Source organism: Mandrillus leucophaeus, unplaced genomic scaffold (genome assembly GCF_000951045.1).
Source record: "Mandrillus leucophaeus isolate KB7577 unplaced genomic scaffold, Mleu.le_1.0 Scaffold115, whole genome shotgun sequence".
In the NCBI taxonomy this organism is placed as follows: Eukaryota; Metazoa; Chordata; class Mammalia; order Primates; family Cercopithecidae; genus Mandrillus; species Mandrillus leucophaeus.
In genome coordinates, this window is record NW_012099765.1 from 5,296,387 (window position 1) to 5,324,190 (window position 27,804).

The window sequence follows — 27,804 nt, forward strand, 5'->3', positions numbered from 1 at the left end:
CCAAAAACTTGCAAAGTTTAGAAAAGCCAATTCTATCACAAACATCACAAAATCCAGACAAATAACCTAATATTTTTATTAATTATCTCCTGTAACACTTCCACGATACACGGTTTTCTATACTTTTTGGCTGCATATCTTTGATCATCTTTTAATATCACAGTCACTTTGTAATTTCATTATCTATAGAAGTGACAGAGGAATTTTCAGTCTTTCCTCTAGTAGGGCTGATCAAAATTTGTTTCAGATTATTGATAAATTAAAAAACTTTCTTTTGTGTTCATAATTGATTATTGGTGATGTGTAAATCATTAGAGTTATAAAATTGGGGAAAATCTTTATCAAGTTTCCTTTGTAATATCTCTGGGCATTTCAGGTTTTCCTGTGGAGTAAATAATCTAAATAATATTTGAAATGATGCTCATTAACCAGTTTGTCATCGATGTCCTTGTATTAGTGAAATATGAATTCTACATGGGGCCTTTTACTCTCTGCAATGATGTTAGACAAATCAACATGGTAGGGAAGGAGCATTCCTGAAAGACATTCCTATTCAAGAATGGCTAACAACCATTTAGCTGGGTGCAAAGGACTACGAGCCACATGAGTCATCCTCCTGAAACTAAACCAAATGTACTCCAAGTCAACTTCTCTTTCGTTAGAACAACAACAACAAAACAACCCTGTGGCTACTCCAAGTCCACCTTCCTCAAGGGGAAAATGTGGCACAGAGAGAGCTGGAATGAAAAAAGACAACAGTCTCCACGGATTGTAGATTTGTCATTCTGAGCAGAACATGAGGGATTGGAGCTAGTCCTAGGCAGGATCTCCCCTTCTCTAAGGGAAGCAGCCTCATTCCTTGCTTCCTTCACTCAAGAACCCATTTTTCCAGCCCTAACTCTCTCCTGGGCCTTCTACTAAGTACCTGCAATTCAGAGATGAGTGAGTCATGTCCTATTCACAAAGAAGTGAGGGGGACAGGCACACAAACATAAATCACCAGACAGCATGATGGCAGCCCTGAGAGTCAGGCTGAGAATGCCACAAGAGACCCTGAAGGCTTCGCAGAGACATCATTGAGACTCTACAGTGTGAAGAAGAGCTAATGCATCTCAATTCTCCCATCTGAAACACCACTTTTTCCTCGAAGGGCTCACCTAAAGAGTCTGTGGTATTAAAACCATGCACACAAAGCCTAAACCTATCCCTTGTAAGTAGGACATCTGAACCCAGCTGCATAGACTGACTTGGTGATGCTGTTATTCTGGTTTGTTGCCTGCTAAGCACCCAGCCTGCTGTGATCCTGCACTGGAATAGCAGTGACCTCAGCCTTTCTCCAAAGCTCATATTCATATGATCATTCAGGCTCTACACTCTCCAACGACTTGATCCTTCACCCCTGCCCTTCTCCTTCCTCCAACATAGATCTTATATTAATCAACTGAAAGCAGATGTTCCTAGGAAAGAAGTAGGTCAGGTCTGCAGACCCAAATCCCATCCAGTATTTTTACAAAATCTTGACTTTAAAAAGTGAAATTGATATTGCAATAATTAAGAGCCAAATATGACTACCACTGGTGGCAGATAACATTTCACTTTCATTAAGCAATATAAAATAGATGCAAGAATTCCCGGCTGCCACCCTGACACACCAGGCTTTGCAGAATGAATCTTAAATTGCACTATGTCAGTCAGAGCTCAGGAGTTATCAACATCATTTAATTAACTTTTTTTTTTTTTTTTGCAAAAACTAACACATTGGAATAAAATATAAAATTGTAATCCCTGTGCAAACCCACCACTAATGATGGCCCCCGGCAGAGGACTGAGCTACACCTGAGCAGAAATCAGGGCATTAAACTCTCTTTGTCCCTTCCCTGAAGCCTTCCTCCTCAACTGAAAGGAAAAGAGGGGTTAGGGGTTTCTTCCACCTTGGCCTAGAAGCCTCGAGAACAGGAGTCCTTCTCCTTACTTGAGACCCTAGCATCTTCTCATCTCTGGCACGTTAACTTTCAGCCACTTTCCTATTGAAATTGAATATATTTCTTCTCTTAAAACAACAACAAAATTTTTACTAATTCTCTGATAAGAAACGATAACTGGAGTCTTTGACTCCAATTCCAAGAGGATATTATTACCTATAAATTTCATTGTGGACCTTATTGCAATATTGGACGTTACCGTTTAGAAAGAATGCATATTTGGGGTCCCACCCCAAGTGAAAAGGGGACAATGAAGGTGACATGGAGCAGGGAAAGGAAGTGGTTCAGAGTCTTAGGGTTCAACAGCCTTTGCCCAACTGCAGTAGGCTCTGAGCAGGGTCTCCCTCTTGGGTGGGAGATGCACTAATGAAATGCACTAATGAGATACCGTGAAATGCACTAATGGCAACTAAGTGGTACAGGTGTCACCATCCTCCCTCCCACACTCAGAGTGGACATTACAAGTGAGTCACAGTACTCTTTATAGCTGATATTAAATTTGGCTTCAAAATCCTTCTACCACCACACTTCCAGTAGCCATTACTGGTCAACACATGTTGGCACCCAAAACATAACGTGTTTGCCATCCCTTCCTTAGTCAGGAGGCATATTTCACCTATAGAAATCTGTGTCTTGTGACAGTCACATTGCTGATGAGAGAATTCAAGCTTTCTTGTCCAGATTGTCCAATGTCTGGGAGGAGTCCAAAATCAGGGGCACTTCGCAAGCTATTGAGCCAGGAGTTGTCAGTTACAGGGGAAAAAAGAAAAAGACTGCCTTTTTTGGGCCCCTTTATACGAGAAACAAAAATGTTATGTTTGCTTTATCATCAATTCTTCCGCTAACTGTTTGTTCTTTTTTCCTTTCTGTTTTCTTTCTATAAAGAAATAAAGAGTTTAAACATAGGTAAGATGAAGAACTCTTTCCCATATAATTTGATATGGTTCGTTTGCTTCCTTGTGTTTGCTTTTTTTGTTTTGTGCTTCTTGTGTAATGTTGTATATTTTTATGTACCAAATATAGTAACTTTTTTATGTGCTAATTGTGTGTTGTGGATATGGTAAGCTTTAGCAATTATGAAATGCAGTCAAAAAGCAACCAAATAAGCTGACAGTAATTAGAATTTCCGGGAGATTCAAGTGCAAGATAATGAACCCTCAGCGAACTTTTATCCCGACTGCTCAGTGCGGTCCATAATTGGGCTAAACAGTTGAGGCAAACTCCTGGCTTTTGTAAATGCTGGACTGGGTTCACAAAAGCTTTAATGAACTGGAAACGGGTTAAAAACTCATTTTCAACTCATTAATGATTTTTTCCCCTGGATATATGGTCATCTTTAAAAAAAAAAAGTTAATTGCCAATCTGCCGGTCAGAGTGAATCCAACAGTCAGATGCATTGAGAATTTTCATGGAGTAAAATCACTTTTCAATAGTTTGAAGGATAGAGACCAAGTATTATTCATCAAAACCGCCTTGATCATTATATTGATCCAAGGTTATCATTTAAAACCACACTAGGACAATTCACAGATAAAGTGTAAAACACACATACACGTGCATTCACACGTGAACTGTGCTGAAATGGAGATAGCATGAACTTTCTTAAAGAAAAGTCACCTTATTTTTATTCAGAAGAAGAGAAAAAACAAAGCAATCTATACCACTACTCAACGGAATGCTTCTGCTCACTTTTTGAAATGAAACATGGACAGCTTTCCTTCATGATGTTAGGTCAAAATTAGACAAAAAGCAGTCAAATTGCATAAGATCATAACAGTGAGTGGAAAGGCCATGCATTGAAAAAGTCCTCTGCTTTCTCCTCAGGCACCCCAAAACTGGCTGGTTATAGGCACCCCATTTGAGTCAAATTTTAAAAATAAGTAGAAATGCCTTGGAAGGACATTTTTCCAGGAAATTCACCAACCTCATGTGATCTTTGCCACAGCCACAGGTGTGGAGGCATGGCTGTCCCTCTGACCTGAGTTTTTCTGCAAGCATCTTAGTGAAAATAGGTATGAGACCGTAAGGAAGAATGGTCTCCCCAAGCAAGAACTGACCTCACACCCTCCATTGCCTGCTCTTCTGCCAGAGCTTTTGAAAAGCCTCCTCAAATCGGGCTCCCTAGAAAGTCCAAAATTAATTATCTCTCTCATAGATAGGCACAGATGTGCAATGCCTTCATCCTTCTGTTGATCATGCCAGCTACTGTTCATTCAGTAACAGAGTGCAGCATCTAATTAAAAAATGGCATGAATTTTTCCCTTTCTGCCCTAATTTGTTTTGCATATATGGATAGTCTCTAATGACTTAATAGCCAAAAAACAAGAAGAAAAGAGGAAAGGAAAGGAATGGAACCCAGGTAGTCTATTCTGGGCTGGAATTTCAGAAAAACTTTGACTTCTAGTTCAGGGATGTGTCTTAATAGCAACCTGAATAGAAACTGGAGTGAAAGGTGGTCTCAACTCAACACAGATTGTTCCCAAAACTAGCTTCCTAGTTCTTTTTTTTTTTTTTTCCTTAAATCAGAGAAGAACCCAAATGGTGGTGTTTTAATTAGTAATTTACTAGCTAATGTCAACAGGACAAATGCATCCAACACTGTCATCTCTCTCACCTTCCCTCCACCTCTCCCAGCCCCTGTTCTCCCATCACCCCAAAGTAAAATTGAAAAATAATAGGAAAAGGCTGGTTGCATGGCTTACACCTATAATCCCAGCACTTAGGGAAGTGAAGGCAGGAAATCTCTTGAGGCCAGGAGTTTGAGATCAGCCTGATTAGATAGTGAGACCCCATCTGTACCAGAAACAAACAAAAAACAGTTTTTAATTAGCCAGGCGTGGTGGCATGCACTTGTAGTTTCAACTACTCGGGAGGCTGAGGTGGGAAGATCACTTCAGCCCAGGAATTTCAGGCTGCAGTGAGCTAGAATTGTGCCACTGCTCTCCAGTGAGACTCTGTCTCTAAGAAAAATAAAATAAAATAGCAGGGAAAAAAAGGGGGGGCTGTGCTCATTTCAAAACATAGTCTACCACACTGAGGCAGAAAGGCAATTATTGCTTGCATCCTAGAGGTGGTGATTGTAATAACCAGTAGAGGAATAACATAAGCACCTATTCTGGTCCCAACCTCAAACCAGTGACAGATACTACAAAGGGAAGAACTGCAGGGTTTTGAGCCAGAGGGAACATTAGCAATATCCAGTATGATTGATTTAATCCCCCAGCCCCCCCCACCCAAAAAAAAGCTAAGACCTGATACAGTCAAATGACTTAACCAAGGTCACCGCCAGCTGGGTCAGAATTGAGTTTTGAGTTTCCTGTGTTTTAGCCCTGAGCCACTTCTACAAATCTTACTCTGTCCTAGTTAGCCTCACACAGGGCAGCTAGACACATGGCAGTGGAAGCAGCCCAGGTCTCAGAGGCTCACGTCTTCCTAATATACTTCACACATACTAAGGTATTAATCCCCTAGTGTGGATGAGGGCCCTGGCAGACCCTGACTCATGCCTGTGACCTCACTGTAACCCAGATTTGAAAAGTGCATCTCCTCTCCCAGTAATTCAGATTCCAGACACAGTACCAGCAAGATACCCACATGTCTTTACACTAAATGCCAACTTTATCCATATCCACACTGAAGAGCAGTAAAGAAGCAAGCGCTGAGCCTGGAGATTGGGAGTGGTTCTGGGGTGCTTCCCATGATAAAATTAGGAAAACTCCAGGTTGCCCTAGTATTAATGGTCTAGTACCCTGGAGGCATAGGATAACATGAGAACATTGTCACATGGAAGTGTTCCTCTATCCCACTTGAGAATACACTAAGTCCTTAAGGGGAAATTAAGGAGACTGCACACACATGGACTGTAGCTGGTCTTGAATAACTATCCTGCTAACAAAAACAGGATCGGAGTGGGAGCTCTCATAGTGGCTAAATGAAGCAACAGTTGTTGAGCATGGTGGGAAATGAATTCTCTGATAGCATAAGGAGCATAAGTCCAATTAGAAGTAGCTACGAATCGTGATGTGTTAGAACACTGAGTCTGATGTTAGATTCTTTCCAGTTCACTAAAGTGGAAAGACACTAGAGAAGGTAAGCGTCTTGCTAGGATTTTTGTCATTCCTTCGATCTAAGAAGCCAGCTCCATAGCCCCCTCCTCATTTCTCTTTGTGCTTCTCCTACTAAAGCAACAACCCGGCACACAAGTACTACTTGGCAGTGGACCCCGTGTCCGGCTCGCTCTACGTGTCCGACACCAACAGCAGGAGAATCTACCGCGTCAAGTCTCTGAGTGGAGCCAAAGACCTGGCTGGGAATTCGGAAGTTGTGGCAGGGACTGGAGAGCAGTGTCTGCCCTTTGATGAAGCCCGCTGTGGGGACGGAGGGAAGGCCATAGATGCAACCCTGATGAGCCCGAGAGGTAAAGGCCATCAAGGAAGAGTCCCCCGCCCCAGATAAAGCTTTGCCACCATCTTGGCTTTCTTCTTTTCAGAACGTAACTAAGCCCAACAGTCCAAAACACAGCTTTCCCTATAATCATTTAATCAGATAGATTGCTTTGGTGTGTGGATGGGTGTTTAAAAAGAAAACCAATCATGAGGTCAGGAAATCGAGACCATCCAGGCTAACACAGGGAAACCCGGTCTCTACTAAAAATTACAAAAAAATTAGCCGGGCGTGGTGGCGGGCGCCTGTAGTCCCAGCTACTCGGGAGGGTGAGGCAGGAGAATGGCATAAACCCGGGAGGCAGAGCTTGCAGTGAACCGAGATCACGCCACTGCACTCCAGCCTGGGCAACTGAGCAAGACTCCGTCTCAAAAAAAAAAAAAAAAGAAAGGAAAAAGAAAACCTTAGTTATTTATTTATTTGAAGTAAACTTTATCATGCACATAGGCTCCAAGTGGAAAGTGAAGGGGATTGTGCCTGGAGATTTCTGACGGCTGCCAGTCACAGAAAATCAGAGGAAATCCTAGCTCCATGAGCCAGAGTGCCAGCTGTGTGGGCTGGAGACAAAACAAAGCCCAGCTGGGGGCCTCTGGCCACGCCCAGACTTTCGTGATAGACAGCAAATGTGTATGAAGTCTAAAGTGCACTGCCTCACATGTTGTAATGCCCAATAAATGGTAGTAATTAAGAATGGGTATAATTTCCAGGAGTCCAGGATGGAGAAGTTCTGGGAACCCATGGGTCTCTATTTGAAAAGGACTAAAATTACTTAACATTAAGGAGCAATCATCTGAGAGTCCAACTCCTGTTAGCATTTTTAGCTACTGTGAAAGCAGCAGGGCAGCATGGATTAAGGAGGCAAAGCCTTGTACTTGGGCACTGGGGCAAAGACACAAAATAAATAGAAGCCATATCTGTGCCTTTCCAGCCCTGCTGCAACAGGGGAATGCTAGGCCGCAGTGGCCCCCTGGGGCATTGAAGTGCTGATTGGCGTCAGGCTTAACTGGGAATACTTCCTAAAGCATACACCTTGAATTAGGAGTTTGTAACTACAAGAATCATAGTTTCTCAGCCTTACTGCTGCAATCAGTTGTGAAGTATATTTAAGTAACTTACTACTAATAATGTTTAGGGTAATGAACTTCAGAAATAACTTCTTTTCTAAAGAGAGCAGATGCAAAGTTATTTCCTGCTTCATTCATTTGCAGCCTTGGTTCATTTACAGCCCAAGAAGCATGCTTTCATCAGTTGCAGGGAAGAGGGTGGTGATATAGCCAGCACCCTAGGAGCTATACAAATCCCAGCACAGTGCCCATGAGAAAGGATCTTGCCTTAGAAGGCTGAGAACCACTGCTCTGAGGGTACTAATCAGTTCCAGTAGGGTCTCTGATCTAAGCACAGAGTGCTCAGCAAGGCATCTCATCTCCCACCTCTACCCCACAATCCTACCTCTTTCCAAGAGATAAATCCACGCTGCTTGTCTTGCTCAGGTATTGCAGTAGACAAGAATGGGCTCATGTACTTTGTTGATGCCACCATGATCCGGAAGGTCGACCAGAATGGAATCATCTCCACCCTGCTGGGCTCCAATGACCTCACTGCTGTCCGGCCGCTGAGCTGTGATTCCAGCATGGATGTAGCCCAGGTGAGACTCTTTCTTACTTCTCTTCACTAAACAACACCTGCCTCTTGGCCTGAGCTTCTTACCTGCTTCCTGATTGGTTTGGAAGTGGAATAGGAAGATACAGATCACGGGGTTGTTTGGAGAAAGCCTGAGATGAGCTGAACAGTAAGATGGAATGGAAAATGTCAGATAGGCATGAGAGAAAGAGAGAGTAAGAGAGAGGGAAAATTCTGTTAAGAAAAGTGCAGCCAGTGACATACTCCAGCCGTGGCAGATTACAGGGTAGAAGTTGCTATGTAATTACCTCCCTTCTCCATCATTATTGCAGGTTTGAGAATGTACTGTACAGTGTTATATGTCAATCAGAACTTCCCTGTTAATCTGAAATGATTACATCCTCACTATATAAACCTTTACTTTGTGCAGTAGTAACTAAAGCAGAGCCCTCTACAATATCACCCAAAGTGTGTGTTTAGTTTGGGCTCTTACAGAGGCAGAGAACAGAGGCTCACTCAAATGTACAGCATTTGTTCTCAGACAGCCTGGAATATACGTTCAGCCTTTCTACAACGGCCTTTTCAACCCTTGGCCAACCTCATAAATTTCAGCTCAAGTTCCACAACAGACAACTTGCTACTGAGATTTTTATTTCAAATTCCATAGAGGAAAGATGTGTTTGGTTCAGTTTATTTTTTAATGCAGATACTCAAGTTGTAGTTTGCTGGCGAGCCTGCACTTTGGCTCCCCTTTGATCAGAGCCACCTTCCAAGCCACATGGCTCCTTTTTGTGAATTAGATACAGGTGCCACCTCCAAATGAACATAGCTTCCATAGGCATCTGCTTGGAGAGGAGAGTATGGGCTAGATGGCATGGTCTCTTTTGTAGTGAACTACCTGTGCAACCATATATGACAGCTCTGATGCTGGTCCAACTATCTAGAGCTGAGAAGCAGCATCATAGGTAGAGCTGATGGCCTGTTCTGGTCATTTGTAACATGGTAGGAAATATATGTTACATTATCTCTTCTTCTCCATCACACCCACTCATCATGGGTAATGAGCAGCTGGTTCAATGAAGAGCATTTCTATTACAGTGTGTTATTAAAAAGCTGTCTTTTTTCCTATATACATAAAACCAGTAAGTGCCCTACAGTTAAACGTTGGACATATTAAAGGCTGTTCTTTAATCTGATACCATATCATCCACAGGTTCGTCTGGAGTGGCCAACAGACCTTGCCGTCAATCCCATGGATAACTCTTTGTATGTTCTAGAGAACAATGTCATCCTTCGAATTACCGAGAACCACCAAGTCAGCATCATTGCAGGACGCCCCATGCACTGCCAGGTTCCTGGTATTGACTACTCACTCAGCAAACTAGCCATTCACTCTGCCCTGGAGTCAGCCAGCGCCATTGCCATTTCTCACACTGGGGTCCTCTATATCACTGAGACAGATGAGAAGAAGATTAACCGTCTACGCCAGGTAACAACCAACGGGGAGATCTGTCTTTTAGCTGGGGCAGCCTCAGACTGCGACTGCAAAAACGATGTCAACTGCAACTGCTATTCAGGAGATGATGCCTACGCGACTGATGCCATCTTGAATTCCCCATCATCCTTAGCTGTAGCTCCAGATGGTACCATCTACATTGCAGACCTTGGAAATATTCGGATCAGGGCGGTCAGCAAGAACAAGCCCATTCTTAATGCCTTCAACCAGTATGAGGCTGCATCCCCCGGAGAGCAGGAGTTATATGTCTTCAATGCTGATGGCATCCACCAATACACTGTAAGCCTGGTGACAGGGGAGTACTTGTACAATTTCACATATAGTGCTGACAATGATGTCACTGAATTGATTGACAATAATGGGAATTCCCTGAAGATCCGTCGGGACAGCAGTGGCATGCCCCGTCACCTGCTCATGCCTGACAATCAGATCATCACCCTCACCGTGGGCACCAATGGAGGCCTCAAAGTCGTGTCCACACAGAACCTGGAGCTTGGCCTTATGACCTATGATGGGAACACTGGGCTCCTGGCCACCAAGAGCGATGAAACAGGATGGACGACTTTCTATGAGTAAGTGGGTTTTGTAAAGCATCTCTGAAGAGCCCTTCCCTTGTTCTAGCTGGCATCAGGACTGGTCGTTCGTGTAGCTCTTTAAATTGCTTTGTCATGTTGTCTTTCTAACTTTAATGATGTCTTATGGCCTCAAGATATTCATGTCCCCTCTCCCTGACTCTAAAATGATTTGCTCTATTGGGTCTCTGATATTGAGCATCCTCCCTACTGGAGTTGGGAATTCCTGTTGCCTGCTTGCCGTTCAAATTTCAGGATATTGGACATGCACAGCACCTAGGAGGTAAAGCGTTGATTAACTTTGCTGATTATTCATGCTTGCCATGGGTGCGGAAATTAGAACCTAAAAGGCAAGATCCCAGTGGGGCTCCTGTAATTTGCCAATAGGTCCAGCAACACACTTGATTTCACAGACGGTAGATAAACTCTGAATTTCCTCCTTAGCAGAAGCAGATCGATACAGATAAAGCGTTAGGTATATTAAAAGATGCGAGAGCTGGTCATATTTCCCCTAACAATTATCTCATACTTAATAGTCCTGACGCTTGTTTTGCAAAAAGCTGTTTTTCCTAGTTCCTGCAGGCAGTTCTTGGTCAAAGTGCCTGCTGCTATAGGTGCTAATGGTGGGATGCTGGTTGGAGGAAGTTACTAGGCATGATTCTCCCAATGGCTGGCTGATACTGGAGCAGAATTTATAAATATCTGGCTCTCCTAGGTGATGAAGGAGTGTGTTAACCCCTACGTACTTGGAGTCCTTGCTTGCTTTTTGTCTGGATGCTGCTGCTAGCAGATAGTGTAGTAAGTTAGGGAGAGTTGGCACAGAGAAAAATAGGGCACAACAGGGAGAACAGAAAACCTCATTGTTGATCATTCCTAAATCCAGCAATGTTTACTTCCTGTTTGTATGCCAATGGTCTTGGGAGAATGTAAAAGGAAGCTGTTGCCACCTGCTGGATATTTGCTGCATTGCAGAAGAATTGCTTTCCCTGGTTCTGACTTTCTTCTTTGGGCAACTCTGTCTCAGACTTCTGAAGCATCTTAATACCTTCGGGACACTGGGGGTTTGATCAGACTTCACCAGCTAGTGATTCTGCCCTCGAGGGTGCCATCTGAGTGCCGTCCTTGGCTCTCACACCGAGTTAGATTGAAGCTATACACTCACCCAAACACCTCCGGGATTTTCCTCTTCTGAGGAAACCTCTTTCTGACAGTTTCACCCGAAGACCTAATGCATTTCAGAAACAATTTGTTGGCTCTCCTGAAAGAGGGGGAAAAACATCATTCTCAGGGAGGCCAGCCTGAACTGGGCCTGGTTTAGAGACTGCCATAAAGAAGCTTGGACTCAAGTGCATCCACAGGTCTGAACTCTAATAATGAAAACATAGGCATGATTCATAAATGTGTTTTAAAATGTTCAGAAGTTACATTGAAACTGAATGATTTTTTATCTTAATTTGATAAGCTGCCTTTTTTTTCAGAATGTTGATAAATCCAGTGACCACAAATTCTCCATTGTGGGGTTCAAATGTATAAGGTTTTCTTTTCTACCTAAAAAGATGGTGAGTTCTTTTTGTTCGATGGCACTTTTGGCACATCATCAGCCAATTGGCAGACGCACAGCCAATTTAAAAATCAGACACAACTTCACCTCCTGTCAGGGGAGTGCGGTCAAGACCAACACTGCATAGCCTTAGCCAAAACTTTAGAGAAAGCGTGATGAAGAAAACCACACAGAGGCTGTGAGGCTACTAGAAAACAGTCTGTCCTGGTCAGGAGCGATGCCTCATGCCTGTAATCTCTGCACTTTGGGAGGCCAAGGCAGGAGGATCACTGGAGGCCAGCAGTTGAGACCAGCCTGGCCAACATGGAAAAACCTCATCTCTACTGAAAATACAAAAGTTAGCCAGGTATGGTGGTGTACACCTGTAGGCTCAGCTACTCAGGAGGCAAAGGCACGAAAATCACTTGAATTCAGGAGGTGGAGTTTGCAGTGAGTTGAGATCACGCAGCTGCACTCCAGCCTGGGTGACAGAAGGACACTCTGTCTCAAAAAAAAAAAAAAGAAAGAAAGAAAGAAAACTATTTGTCCTTCAATGAGAGCTTCCTTAGGGGGATTCCTCTCTTCCCACTCTGTCATGGGGGCAGGTAACAAATCCCCCTGTAGGTGGGAAGAGTGGCCATATCTTTTTTTCTGCATAGAACATGAGGTAGAGAAGCCATTTGTCTACTCTGTTGTCACAATGACTGTCTAAATATGGATTTGATTATCCCCATTTTATGGCTAAAGAAACTGAGGCTCAGAGAATTAAAGCGACTCCCCTGAGACCACACAGGGAGTCAGTAGTGAAGCAGAACTGGAATCCAGATCTCCAAGCCCAGCTTTCTTTGTATTGCACACCAGCGTCATAAAGCAGGGCTATGAATGGAATTTGTAACTCCACCTTCAGACTCCACATGGGAACTGTTCCGGAATTTTTGGGAAGATGTAACTCAATAAGGCCATCCCATCAATGACTCTGGAGGCAGGAGAGAGAGAGAGAGGTAGGAAAAAATAACTTCCTGGACCCATTTTATGATCAGCCAGTTCCAGAAACTTCCAGGACGTCCAACCTTGGAATTAAGATTTCCCCAGATGCAGGCCATTGGGTCTTGATAGAAGAAGTATCCTGATCTAGTTACATCCCTGAGGGAACTCAGGTTTTCAGTCTTTCCCGAAAGGCAGCATCTTATACCAGAAAGCTCCTGGGTCTTAGCATCAGGATGACAGGGGTGAGGAGCCTTTCTCTGCCGTATTCTTACTGATTGACGTTGGACACATTATTTAACCTCTCTGAGCTTCAATGTCTCATCTGTCACATGGGGATAAAAATGCAGATTAACAGGAGCCCTGTGCTAATCCACTGAGATAATACGTTTTTAGAAATTAGCAAAGCACTTGTCATATAGAAGTTTAACTCAGAGTATAGGCTAATGGGATTTTAGAGGAATTATTAAGCACACCTCTGTCTCCTTCCTACCCTTCAGGTTTCACTCAACTAACTGTATAGCGGTTACAAGAGTCAGACAGATAGAGACTTATTTTGGAAAAGCAGAATTAAAGAATGCAGCTTGCACATTAGGTCTTTTTAATACCTCACTTTGCATTTCTCCTGCTCTCTTCCCACCTCCCAGTGCTGCCTGCTGGTCTCCCATCCCCTGCAGGAGCAGAGTCTGCCATAGCAAACTGGGGGCTCAGTGGGGCAGAAAAACACATCACCCTTGAAGAGAGGTCCTCCAGAAGAGAGAAATGATAAAGAGCCTCTTTAGTCATGTTCAACTTCTCCCAATCCAGCAACTGGGGAAGGGGCAAATGTCAGATCAAAGGAAAAGATGGAAGTTGACTTCCCATGGTGTGGGGTTCAAGAGTGATTTTACAGAATAAGCTGCCATGCAACTCACGAAGGCTGGAATGGGCCCCTTTAAAAATTGCCTTTCTCTCTCGTCTTTGTCCTGGGAAGTGAAGAGTTAGGCAGAAATGGAGCTGATACGGAATGCTCTTTGGAAACACTATCATGCCTGCTAAGTTCCCAGACTAGGGAAGGTCCATCTGTATTCCTGAAAAGAACAGTACTGTCCTTAAAATTACACTTTCTACTCTCTATACTCTCTCTTTCTCCACTCTCTCCCTTCTTTATTGCAGTCCCTAGCACCTATTACTCACCATCTGACATGCTATTTTCTACCTTGGTTTAGTTTTGCCCTCTTCAGCTAGCATGAGTGCAAGAATTTTGCTCCATTTTCTTCCCAGTCATATATCCAGTGCCTTGAACTGTGTTTGACACATCCCAGGCGCTTGATGAATATTTATTGACTACATAATTCAAAGGCAGCCTCCAGCCCCACTCCAGCCAAGCTGGGCCAGTTCCATTGGGTTGGCATTGAGATCCCATTGCTGGATCTTACAGCGCTTCACTCCTACATGCAGTCATTTGCAAAAAGACCTACATCTGAAGACGCTCCTTGGGGGAAGTAAGTAGAGCTGGAGGCAGCCAAATCTTCTTAAAGAAAAATCTGGTTTTCTCCCTTTGGTCCATGAGATTCTAGTCCCTACCCTAAAGCTCTGTTCCCGAAAGTAGAAACTCCAGTTCCTACTACTTCTCTCATAAGGAAACTCAGCAAGCCTATGCATTGTAAGTGTCCCCAAACTACAGTGGATTGGAATTAAAATCCTTGACCTGGTCCCAGAGAATGTACTTGTCAGCAGGAGGAGAAACTGTTACTGAGTACCGCACTAGACACTCCGTACCCAAATACTTAGAATTGCTTTGTTTTCTGATTTTAAATACCTTTTGTTTCTACTTATTAAACATGAAAGTATTGATTACAAATAATTTCTTTTTTTTTTTCTTTTTTTGAGACAGTCTTGCTCTGTCACCAGGCTGGAGTGCAGTGGTGCAGTCTCAGCTCACTGCAACCTCTGCCTCCCGGGTTCAAGCGATTCTCCTGCCTCAGCCTCCTGAGTGCTGGGACTATAGGCGCATGCCACCACGCCCAGCTAATTTTTGTATTTTTAGTAGAGACAGGGTTTCACCATGTTGGCCAAGATGGTCTCAGTCTCCTCACCTCGTGATCCACCTGCCTCAGCCTCCCAAAGTGCTGGGATTGATTACAGGCACAAGCCACCACGTCCGGCTGGTTATAAGTAATTTCTAAATTATGAGAAAATGCAAAGATGAAAATGAAGATTAGTCAAAATTCCACACAGCAAAACCACCATTAACATTTAAATGTCTATATTTTCAGAGAATTTCTGCTCCATATAGATACTGATACTTTTTACCCCTCCCTGAAAAAAAAGCTACTGTCAGGGGAGTATATTTTGTACCCCACTCTTCCACTCAACATGTGTAGATTTGTCTATGCCAATAAATAGAAACCCATGTTGTCAATCTTGATGGCTTCGTAGGTTTCCACTTTATGGATTGATCATCAGTTATTTAATGAATCTCCCATAAAGGAACATCTAGGTTGTTCTAATTAGTCACTATTGTAAATAGCACCTTTGTCCCCCTGCCTGAGAAGTGATTTCTTTAGCAGGTAGGAAAACACAGAGGAGCCCTGTCGATTTAGCAGACCTGAGTCCCCATCCCTGGTTACAACACCAGGGCTTTCCAGGGAGTGCATTGTCTGTGCCACCCCCTGCCTGGGGCCCTGGGCAAGTGATAGGGGTGGATTCTGAGCTCACAGAGATTCCTGCTCCAAGATCTCCCTCCTCTCTCCCCCAACACCTTTACACAGCCCGGTGTCCAGCTTAATGTGACTGCACTCTCAGCTTTCAAACTTCTGCAGAGCTTCACTGCTTCCAGTTCTTCCCAGAAGCAAAGTTTCTCAGATCCCTGAAAGCCTGAGCCAGGTCTGCAATTCTTTATTCCAAAAACATTTCCTGAGTGCTCTCTGTCTTTGATGTTGTCATCCTAAGCCCTAAGTGACAACGTCAAACAGGCCACAGCGGTCCTTTCCACTGCTCACAGGCAGTCCCCACAGGGATGCTTCTCTGAGGAGCCCCCATCCCCATGTGCTGCACAAGCTCCAGTTCCCATCCCTCAGAACCTGCCAGCTTTTTCCCTCTCCCCAGTCCAAAGGGAATAACCCCCAGGGGTCGACCCACTTTTCCTTCTTTTTCACCCTCCAAGCAAAATGTCTTCAGAGCTCCGCCTTCTTCCTCCCCTTCCTCCTCCAGTAACAAAACTCATCTGGGAGAGCCCAAAGGCCTCTACATGCAGACCTGGAAACAAGCCTGCTTTCCTGTCTGAGATGTGCGAAGGGCCCAGCTCTCAGAGTACAGTGGATCTTCCAAAGTGGGGAAAGGCTGTCCCAACCAGAACCAGGCTTCTTGCTAGAGGTGATGCAGGGAGAAAACTCCACAGTGTAAGAAAAGAGGACAGATGACACATATACATAAAGAAGGAGGCCCCAATGTCAGGCCATTTGCAGGCAGTAGGGCACAATCACTGGTGTCCCTAGACTTGGGTGCTAACTAATGGTCATTGGGAAATTGTCTAAGAAGGCTGCATGGGAAGTGGAGCCATGGTGGTTTGGGGACCAAAGAACAGGTTCCGTGTAGCCAGGCCTTCTATGCTGAGCTAACATGTGCAGGTGGCATTTGGCACAGGCTGACTGTCCAGAGGCCTAGAAGGTGATGAGGGAGATAAGGTTGGACCCCAGTAGAAGACTCGGGGCATGGAAGGTCTCAAATAGCCAGATTTTTATTTGATTGAGCAACCAATGGGAAAAGAGTGTGGTTTGTTCAGCAGAGAACTAACATGGTGAAACTGATATTTTGGGAATGTTAATTTGGTGGCTTTGTAGAACACCTAAATTAAAAACAAGAGAAGGCTGGGTGTGTGACTCACGCCTATAATCCCAGCACTTTGGGAGGCCAAGGCAGGTGGATCACCTGAGGTCAGGAGTTCGAGACCAGTCTGGCCAACATGACGAAACCTCATCTCTACAAAAAAATACAAAAATTAGCCGGGCATAGTGGTGCATGCCTATAATCCCAGCTACCTGGGACGCTGAGGCAGGAGAATTGCTTGAACCCGGGAGGTGGAGGTTGCAAAGAGCGGAGATCGCACCACTGCACTCCAGCCTGGGACAGAGTGAGACTCCATCTCAAGGAAAGAAAAGAAAAAGAAAAGCAAGAGAAGCTCACGAGTGGCTGTTCTCTTTAACTAGAGGAAGTCTGAGACCAGGTGAATGCAATGTTTTCCAGGATCTGAAGTCAGTTATATCAGTGGGTAGAAGAAAGCATCACCGCTGTTTCTCAGGGCATAATGGGGTTTTGACTGTGACAAGGGGCCTCAGGGAGATGCGCCACCCAGCCAACCCACTTTTCCAGCTCTCTCTTTCTCTGGCCCTGTGAGTCTTGGGAACACTTTCAGCCCCAATGACTGCTGCTAACCAGTGTTTATCTCCCCCCAGCTATGACCACGAAGGCCGCCTGACCAATGTGACACGCCCCACAGGGGTGGTAACCAGTCTGCACCGGGAAATGGAGAAATCTATTACCATTGACATTGAGAACTCCAACCGTGATGATGACGTCACTGTCATCACCAACCTGTCTTCAGTAGAGGCCTCCTACACAGTGGTACAAGGTGAGCCTCCACCCATACCAACCTACTCCCAAACTCACCCACAGACCCAGAACCCAGCCAAGCCCAATGTGTGAGTTACCCAGCCTGGGATGACTTCCAGAGATCCAGCGTACCCCTCAGCTTTCTGTTTTATTCAAGTGTCCACAGCAAACTAACTCTATAAGAGGTCTATCTAGTAGAAAATGACTTAGTAAGATACAGCAGAATGTCATCTACACCCAACCAAATATCTGGATATTTGAACTGTCTACATAGTTATCTGAAAATGTCCTTCCCCCCCACCCCCCACATACTCTCTCCCTACCTCTTACCCTTCCATCACCACCTCTACCCACCAACCCGAAACACATAGTTATCGTCTCAAAGACCATTCATTCTCCTGGCCCACCACTAGATTTCATATTTTCTTGTTCCATCCTGATTCTCTTTTTTAAGCATTTGTTTGATGAGTTGGTTGCCCTGGGACTGGAGCTGTTTAACATTCTCTCTCCAAGACTGGGATCTCAAAGGTCTCTGACCACCCTGTGGTTACTCTTGCTATTAGACATGTTTTGCAGTCCAGGGCAAGCACTGGGGCTGGCAAGAAAATGAATTGTGCCGATTAATTTTTCTTTTAATTAAGATATAATGTCGGTGGGCTAGCCTGTTGTCAGAGGATAAAAGTGTCCTCTCTGTAGATAAATGGTGACATTTCTGGACTATTATCCCACAGCAGAGCCTGTTTCAATGACTCTATTTCTGCTCTGCCAAATGATTAATGATGTAGATTCTGTCCTTCTGCATGACGGCTGGAGTTGCAGGAGCGACAGGTACACACTTGCTCACTGCCCCAAAAGCTGACATCTCAGAGGCCAGCCCAGGCCAGCTCCTTTGCCCAGACAATCAGGAAGCAGTGTATCTGTAAAAGGAGTCTCTGACTCACATTTCCTTCCTGTAACTTTTCGATAAAGGAAAAGGTCAGAAGTCTGATTGACTCGTGTAGTTTCCACTGGGGAAGATAAACACATTATTGGCACCCACTGGCTCCATCTCCCTCATGTGTTTGAGTCTCTTCAGAGTTCTCGAGTGGAGGTGGTATCAGATGCAGTCAGCAGTAAAAGCATGAGGATGGGGAAGGTTGATTCTTCTCTCTATTTTCTTGAAGAATCCTGGGCTTTGATTTGCAGTGGATCTGACCTGTGACTAGACCAGCAGCCTTGGGTTAGATGGCAGGCAAAGGGGGAAAAAATTGAAGTCATTTGCCTTTCTTTTTTTTTTTTTTTTTTTTGAGACGGAGTTTGGCTCTCGCCAGGCTGGAGAGCAGTGGCATAATCTCGGCTCGCTGAAATCTAGGAGTTTTATCGTTTTGAGACTTCCATTGAAGTCTTTAGTCCATTTTGAGTTGATTTTTTTTTTTTTTTTTTTTGGTATAAGCTAAAATATATATGTTAAAGTTTGGGAATTTGATTGACACAAATTGTGTAGGCAATAGACATCTTTAAATGTTTAAACGTGCTATTAATAGTCTTCAGTGAGTAAAAGAGACATCACGGCATAATTCTTTCTGGAGTGCCACATATTATGTTTTTCTTTACGTGGATCAGTAGTATCTCTGCTACTTACCTTCACATGGTGTGTGTGCTAATTGAAGGCAGCCTTAGACTGATGACTGCAAAGTACTATGGAAACCTATATATATATAAAAAAATAGGGGTTCTATTCTCTTCTGACTAATAGAGTGGATAATTTATTTCCCTATCCCCACCCCCACTTATGTTCTTCCAGATCAAGTGCGGAACAGCTACCAGCTCTGTAATAACGGTACCCTGCGGGTGATGTATGCTAATGGGATGGGTGTCAGCTTCCACAGCGAGCCCCATGTCCTAGCAGGCACCATCACCCCCACCATTGGACGCTGCAACATCTCCCTGCCTATGGAGAATGGCTTAAACTCCATTGAGTGGCGCCTAAGAAAGGAACAGATTAAAGGCAAAGTCACCATCTTTGGCAGGAAGCTCCGGGTAAGTGGTTCCACCCAATCTGTTACCACAGAGTGGGAGGGGATACACCCTTTCCTCACAGAGCTGAGAAAGATTCCCAGCTTCAAAGCCTCTAATACTCCTTTATTCCCTAGAAAAGGCAAACTCTTCGCTCAGAAAATGGAATCCATTTCCCTTTGGGACTCATACCTTGGGGAAAACATTCTCCATTTCCTAGGACTGAAAAAGTCGGCCATTTCCTGCTATGGGGATTTACATTATGCTGTAACTAGAGACGGCTTTGGTCTTCTTTTCACACTTGCTGTCTTCTTCCTCAATTTTCAGTGTCTGGCCAATTCAACCAATGAACCGGTGTTCGTGCCTACTATGTGCCAAGTAATTTGCTAAGTACTGGAAGAACACAACTTTTAAAGTATGTTCTTTGCACTCAAGGAATCGAGAGTCTGATAAAATATGCAGACACAGGATGATCACAGGTTAAGTGAAAAGACAGAGGTACATGCAGGGCCTGATGGGATCCCAGAGGGGATGTCACTCCACTTGAGAGGTTCAGGGAAGATTTCCCAAGAGGAAATAACAACTGAACCTCAGTGGGGAGTTTTAGCCAACCTTAGTTTTCCCAGACCAGGCAACTTGCCCCACATGACATCTTTTTAAAACCAATATATAACCGTAATTGAGCATTATTATACTGTAAACCCTATGTGAAATGCTTTGCTTGTATTATCTTATTTTAACTTTTTCAATAGCTCCATGAGGATAATTATTACTACCTCCATTTTTCAGATGAGAAAACACAGACTCAGGGAAGTTAAATTACCTGTCCAAGGACACAATGGCTAGAAAGGGCAATGCCAGGACTCGACCCCAGGTCTCTCTTTCTGTCTGACTCATTTGCCAGTATGTCACACATCTTCCTGCTTATCCGTGGTCATCCAGATCATCTCGACAGGAGTGGATTCTGCTCCAGTCACTTATCTGTCACCAAGAGGGAACAGTTCCTACCATCATGCTAACCCCTTCCCTGGGGAGGGGGAATGAATACTGGGGATCCCAATCTTCATCAAATTCAGCACATATTTATTGAGCACCTACTATGAGCCAGGCAGTGTGCTATGCACCTAATGGCATATAAAGCAAAGGCCCTAACTTCCTGCACGTTATGTTCAGGTTGAGGGGAGATGGGAGAGGGGGGCAGATAATAAGTAAACTCATAAATAAAAATAACTGCAGAACAAGACAAGCACTACTAGGAAGTTAGTAAACAATGGAACAAGGAGTTTATCAAATGCTTTGGAATCCCTGAGAATAGAAGGCTCAGCATCGGCAAAGCTTGGGTCGTAACCTTTGCTGTGTAACTGGATTGAAATCCAGCCAGCCCAGGTGACCTCCCTGCAGAGCCAGGCCCCTCCATATTAAGATTCCGCCTTTGTCTGGCTGAAGTTTAAGTCTCCACATTAGGTTATCAGCAGTCTCTCATGTTTTTCTTCCTCTGCTGGTATCTGCAAAGTTGCAAACTGCAGTATCTTCCTAAAGACAAAAATGGAATGAGATTAGTAGTTAAATCCTTAATGACTGGATTTCAGGGCTGCGTAATTGATTTTTGATATGCTGCACTGTAGAAGTTGATTATAAGTAGTAATCGTGCCTTTTCTCTGATAAATCAGTTATGCATTTTGACTAAGTTTTCAAAATAAAGATAAATGTGGCCCTAAAATAAAGTGGCTATAATCCCAAGTCCGAATATTAAAACTCTTAATAATGGTACTTGTGGTAATTAGCCCAAGTTAGGCACACAAGTCTTATAACTGAATTTCTGCCAGGGTTAGATTTGCTGGCATCGTGTTTATGCAAATCGAAACACAGCTTTATCTATCAACACCTCAACATTTAATTGTCTGGTGTTAGTTCCTGTAACAACAATCACATATCCATTTAGCTCTCTTAAATGAAAATCACTATGAGATTATAACAGGTTGAGTGGACTGAAAATGTAATTTGAAAATGAGGGAGAAAGCCTGGAATTTATTTGCATCTCATTTATTTTAATTCAGTTCATAAACTGCTTAGTGAATGAAATAAAAGCAACTTCTGGAAATTGCAGGAGAGCAATTGGAAGAAGGTATAAGGGAAAGGTTGGGTGTGATGTGGATTGAGGGAACTGGGGAGTGGTCATTTCATCAGATGTTTCGTGAGTCCATGGCAGGGAGTTTGCAGCCCCTAAGCCAAAGGTACCCATTGGCCCCATTAGGCTAGCAGGCTGTCTCACCAACGGCAAGATGGGCTCCTCTCTCCCTCTCTTAGTCTTGCCGTGTCTTTTCATCGCTGCTCCACTGTCAAATGAGGGCATGAAAGTCCTCATTTATTCAAAAGATATTTACTAGGTGCCAACACTACATTCAGTAGCACAGAACGAGTAGACTCTAGAGAGGTAAAGAAAATTGAGTGCCGCCGAGTAGCTAACAGTCTCTTGGAGAAGGCAATATTAGTAAGTGTGATGTAAGCTATAATACAGGCCAAAAGCACAAGGAAAGGGATACTTAATTGTATCCACTGGAAGAGGATAGGTCACGGCTGGGTAATAAATTAACCCTGAAATCTCATGGGTTTAACACATTGTGGTCCAAATGCATCAGGCAGCTCTTCTTAATGAGGACTCACTCCAGTTGCTCTGCCTTGCGATCCTGCCATTAAGCACAGGGCCTGTGCAGTTGCTGCAGCAAGGGAAGAGAGCTTGGGTGATTCACGAGAGCTTAGTGAGCCAGCCTGGACGCGGCAGGCCTCACTTCCCCCCACCCTGGTGAGAACACTGTCAGGGGACCTCAACTGAACTGCAGGGAAGCCTGCAAAATGTTGTCTTTTCTGAACGCCTGAGAAGAAGATGATGAACAAAGACTTGGTAAGCACGTAGCAGAGTGATCAGGTCTCCCGTTTGACGAGGGATCAGGAAGAGCTTCACAGAGGATCTGGAATCAGTTCTGAAGAGTAAGAATCAGCCAGGCAGAGATATGGAACAGAGGTGACAGGACAGAGAATATCACCTATGGAAAGGCCAAGAGGCCAAAAAGGGAATGGCATTTCAGAAAACTAATTCAGTGTGGCAGTGGATGTGTTAGAGAGTGGGGTAGAAAAGTAAGATGCAGCCAGAGACTGCACATGGAAGGGAACATGGTGCCAGGCTAACATTTATCCTGAGGGCAATGGGGAGCCCTACCTGGACTTCATTAGCAGAGTGATGTGCTAGGATGTGTAGCTTTAGAAAGCTGTCTCCAGCCTGGGCACAGTGGCTCATGCCTGTTTTCCCAACACTTGGGGAGGCCAAAGCGGGAGGATCATTTTAGCCTAGGAGTTCAAGACCAGCCTAGGCAACATAGCAAAACCCTGTCCATACAAAAAAAAAAAAAAAAATTGAATAGCTGACCATGGCCCTGCACAGTAGCTCATGCCTGTAATCCTAGCACTTTGGGAGTCCAAGGCAGGAGGATCCCTTGAGCCCAGGAGTTGGAGACCAGCCTGGGCAACATAGGGAGACCCTGTCATGGTGGTGCATGCCTGTAGTCCCAGCTAATCGGGAGGCCAAGGCAGGAGGACTGCTTGAGCACAGAAGTTTGAGGCTGCAGTGAGTTATGATCATGCCCTGTAATGTACTCCAGTCTGGGCAACAGAGCAAGACCCTGTCTCAAAAAAAAAAAAAAAAAACTCTCCGACTTCCTCAGGTATGGAGGAAGACAGGTGAGGAGGGGACAAGATAGACAGGAGGAAAGGGACAGTAAGGAGGGTCCAAGCAAGAAACTAAATCACTAGCAGCGAGGAAAGAAAGAAGGTAGGGGAAGAGATTTGAGAGCTGTCTAGCACACGAGGATTGGGCAACTAGCAGGGTTGCTGTGTCATGCTCACCTTTTGACAGGCTCTCCCCATGATCATGTAGACCAGGAAGGCTGGGTGGCCATCCACGCTCTGAGTGCTGTGTAAAGGAGAGTGGCTGGGAGCTGAAACCCAAGCCAGAGATGTAAGATTCTGGTGGCCCCAGCCCTGCCTCTTGGAATGGAGAAGAAACTAAGTGAACTTTGAAATGCAGCCATTTAACCAGCACCATGTAATCACTGCTCCCCATGTGAACAGCAGGGAATTTGGGGAGAATGCATGGGTATCATGAATGAAGCAAATGGCCTGACCTTCCCTGGGACCAGCCAGCTCCTGGGAGCCTGGTCAGCTGAGAGGTCTGAGGGCCCAAGGCTCTGAACATTCCTGGAGTTTAGAGAAGACCAAAAATCTCAGTGAAGCCATCATGACAGAACAGTGCCCGGTGAAATTCCAACCCACCTAGGTATCATTTCTTCCCACAGTCCTCCAGATGGAGGCATCTCTTAGAGGAGGAAAATATCAGTGGTTCTTCCTTACAGCCTGGGGAAATGTAAGATGATGGCGGATGGATAGTCCAGGACCACATTCTTTCACCAAAAGCTTTGTAATAGAGTGTTAGTCCCTTCATTCCTGCCCAAACTCAGTGCAGGGAAGATTTTCATTATGCCTCCCAAGAACTCCTCAAATAATCTCCTTTGAAAGACTCCTCCCCGTCCTGCCTGTGTTGTCTTCCACTCCCTTCTTCACTCACTCTGGCCTTGCAAAACCATGAAGCAGGCCAGACGTGGTGTCTCACACCTGTAATCCCAGCACTTTGGGAGGCCAAGGCAGGCAGATCACGAGGTCAAGAGATCGAGACCCTCCTGAACACAATGGTGAAACCCCATCTCTACTAAAACTACAAAAATTAGCTGGGCGTGGTGGCGCATACCTATAATCCCAGCTACTGGGGAGGCTGAGGCAGGAGAACCACTTGAACCAGGGAGTCAGAGGTTGCCATGAGCCCAGATCGTGCCACTGCACTCCAGTCTGGCAACAGAGCGAGACTCCATCTCAAAAAGAAAAAAAAAAGGAAGTTACATCATGGCAACTGTAAGCTCCATAAGTGTAGGGACCAGGTCGCCCCAGTATCCCTGGTGACAAGTGCCATGTGGTGGGTACTCAGACAACAGGTGACAAAGAAAGATGTGATAACTGTGCCTTCTATAGGCTTCTTCTTAATGTGTAAATGCTCCCCTACCGAAGTGGGTATAAATTCACAAATACATTGCCCGTATGTCTGTCTGGAATCCTTCCACTGCAAGAGACAGGAAGTGCACTCAGACTAACTTAAAAGGGTAGGTGCTGTCTCACCTAACAGGGCCATCACAAGGGAGAAGCTGGCCTTAGAGACTCCAAGATGTCATTAAATGGTGTATTAGTCTGTTTTCATGCTGCTGATAAAGACGTACCCAAGACTGGGAAGAAAAAGAGGTTTAATTGGACTTACAGCTCCACATGGCTGGGGAAGCCTCAGAATCATGGCGGGAGGTGAAAGGCACTTCTTACGTGACAGCATCAAGAGAAAATGGGAAGAAGCAAAAGTGGAAACTCCTGATAATCACCTGATAAACCCATCAGATCTCGTGACACTTATTCACTATCACTAGAATAGCACAGGAAAGATCGGCCCCCAGGATTCAATTACCTCCTCCTGGATCCCTCCCATTACATGGGAATTCTGGGAGATACAATTCAAATCAAGATTTGGGTGGGGACACAGCCAACCCATATCAGATGAACGTCTGTCTCTTTCTCTTTCTCAAAGCCCCCTTCCATCCCATGGCAGGGTTTCTCTCTCAGCAGTTGACCTAATTTTCTCCTACAGTAGACTAATGTCCTCTTCACATTGCAGGGGAGGGAGGTGGTCAGGCAGACTTAGCCAAAGTTGGCTCCAGGCTTATATCATCCCAGCTAAGTGAACCCAGAGGAAAAAGGAAGGGATCTCCCCCAGCATTTCTATTTTTCATAAAATATCTCATGGAAGAAAGATTGACCTGGCAGAGGGAGTTCACATTCCTGGGCCAATCACTGGTCAGGGAGATGGGGATCTGTGATGAGCCAGGCAGGCACAGGTCACATGACCATACCTGTGTCTTACAATAGACATCTCAGTAAAAGTACCTAGACAGGGAAGCCCTAGAGAAAAGAGGTGCCATACCCAAAAAAGAAAGAAAGAGATACAAGGTTAAAATACAAATATCCCAGATATATTCTACATCCTCCATCCCTCCAAAGCCTAATCATAAGGCAAAACTCCTGGCCCTGAGGATCTCTTGAGGCGCTGTTGCCTCCCACCCCAACAAGCCTTTTTTCTAGGCTTTTGGAAGAGAGAGCTAAAATCAACCCCTTCTATTAAGATTTAAAACTTCTACTCTTTCCTAAAATGGATTTTGGGCAGGATGATTCTCTTTGTAAAGGAAAGCATATAACCATGCTCTAGGATATTTCTTCCTGATTGTGATTTACATAGAGATTGCAGAAGCAAGAAACAGCTACATGTGTAGGTAGCAGAACAAAAGAAAAATTGCTTCCAAGATAATCTTCCATCATGATATTAGTATTAGTGTTATTAGTATTCCAAGAAGAAGTGGGAGTCAGTAATTTTGTTTTGGCTCCCATATAATTAATATGACATTGCAATTATGTGTTGACATGTGTTACTTTTACTTATGTGGCAAATCACCGTGACAGAGGAGTGAGGTGGGGGGATGGGCGTGCCTATGTGCGTGTGAACACACACACATGAACTCAGTTCTGCGTGGAGCCCACTCAAACAGGTCTGTTAACACACACAAGTCATTATGAAAGCCTGAATTTTCACAGCTCCTTCCTGCTACAATGCATTCATTCTTCACGTGACTAATATTTTATATTTCAAACACCTCCTGTGGTCTTGGCACTATGCTAGGCACTGAGTGTACATTAGTGAACAAAAGTTTTCACCTTACATGGTGAGCAGCACTTGTGCAGACAGAACTTGGGATAAATTTAATATTAGCTTAAATAACACATAATTAGAAGGGCAAGCCTCTGCAAACACATTAAATAATGTATTCCCCAAGCAAACATTAATTTTGGCTGGCTTCTGTTTTGGATGATGATGTGGAAAAGTGGAAAGACCCTAATGGAGCTTATGTCTTTAGCTCTTACACCTCAGCAGGAGAAGCAAATAATAATCAAATAAATGTACAAACAATATATAGAAATTGTGGGTCAGGTACGGTGGCTCATGCCTATAATCCCAGCGCTTTGGGAGGTCCAGGGGCGTGGATCACCTGAGGTCAGGAGTTCAAGACCAGCCTAACCAACAAGACGAAACCCCATCTCTACTAAAAATATAAAACTTAGCCAGGCGTGGTGCCGCGCGCCTATAATCCCAGCTACTTGGGAGGCTGAGACAATAGAATCACTTGAACGTGCTAGACAGAGGGTGCAGTGAGCCAAGATGGCACCACTGCACTCCAGCCTGAGTGACGGAGTGAGACTCTTTCTCAAAGAAAAAAAAAAAAAGAAATTGTGATGGGTGCTTTGGGAAAAATGTAGGGTGGAGATAATATGGAATATATGTTATAGGTTAAGGCATCTCTGAGAAAATGCCATTTGAACTGAGAACTGAATGAAGAGTAGGTAGGAATTTCCCAGGCATGGAGTGAGGGGAAAAGCCTCTGTGCTAAAGCTCTAGCATGTGCAAGAGGCCCTGAGGCAGAAGAGACTTCTGCCTGTATCCTGAAGAGGATAGCTCCAGTGTGGCTAGAGTAAACCAGCTGAGGGTAAGGTCAAGGGGTAGAGCCTTATCTTGTTGGCCCTTTTAAGGATCTTAGAAATACAGAAATCTTCTGCAGATTATCCACCTGGTACATGCAAATGAGCCCTCATCAGGAGCCTCCTTCTTGGACACTAGAAAATATACAACATACCTGACTCCTGGAAGTTCAGGTCAAAGGATAACAAATAGAGTTTATTCCGGTCATCTGAACTGAGCCTCCGTACCAGACACCCCCTGCCCCTTCTCACTGCATCCCTACCAATGGACCACCCACCTGCACCGGAATACTCACAGCATCGCCTGAAAACAGCCATGCTCTGCCTGTGCAAGGCCCTTGCTCATCCCCTGTGCTTTCATCTGCTGACCCTCCCCACCTGGAATATTCTCCCTGACTCTTCTCCCACCCTCACCTGTCCAAGCCTTACTCATACCCAGGCCCCCACCGAGTAGCATTTTCTCCGGGAAATCATCCTCGTCAGTCCCAGCTCTGGCTCCATGTCCTTCCTTATTGCCACAGTTCCTTCCCTGTGTCTACTGCCATTACCACACTAAAAATGGTTTTCGTTGTTGGCTCTCCTGTTGTTAGTTATCCCCCTCTGGCCTGTGGCCTGCCCCCCTAGGGCAGGAGTCATAACTGTCTTGTTCTATCTTAAGTGACAGTCCCAGTAACAAACACATAGTAGGTGCTCAGTAAATATTGAATGAATGAATGAATGAATGAATGAGATTTTCCACTGACATAATGAAAACCCTCTCCCTCCCACCTCTGCCTGTGAATTCCAGGTCCCAGGGGCCTTCCAGAATGACTCTAATAGGTCTTTGGAATGAAGCTTTTCAGATATTTGGAGACCACAGATGTCCTAATCTCATATATACATATATAT

At 44.6% G+C, this 27,804-nt stretch overlaps 1 protein-coding gene across 4 annotated transcripts in view; it reads left to right on the forward strand.

Moving 5' to 3' along the window:
* TENM2 (teneurin transmembrane protein 2) overlaps nt 1-27,804 on the forward strand; it is a 998,748-nt gene that overhangs the window by 933,788 nt on the left and 37,156 nt on the right. For 3 of the 4 annotated variants that reach the window (XM_011997828.1, XM_011997839.1, XM_011997846.1), the window contains 6 exons: nt 2,868-2,888; nt 6,167-6,399; nt 7,916-8,070; nt 9,259-10,133; nt 17,094-17,269; nt 19,034-19,269. In XM_011997828.1, the coding sequence (XP_011853218.1) occupies nt 2,868-2,888; nt 6,167-6,399; nt 7,916-8,070; nt 9,259-10,133; nt 17,094-17,269; nt 19,034-19,269 (1,696 nt within the window). The remainder of the gene's footprint in view (nt 1-2,867; nt 2,889-6,166; nt 6,400-7,915; nt 8,071-9,258; nt 10,134-17,093; nt 17,270-19,033; nt 19,270-27,804) is intronic. The other variant, XM_011997854.1, reaches the window with a different exon arrangement.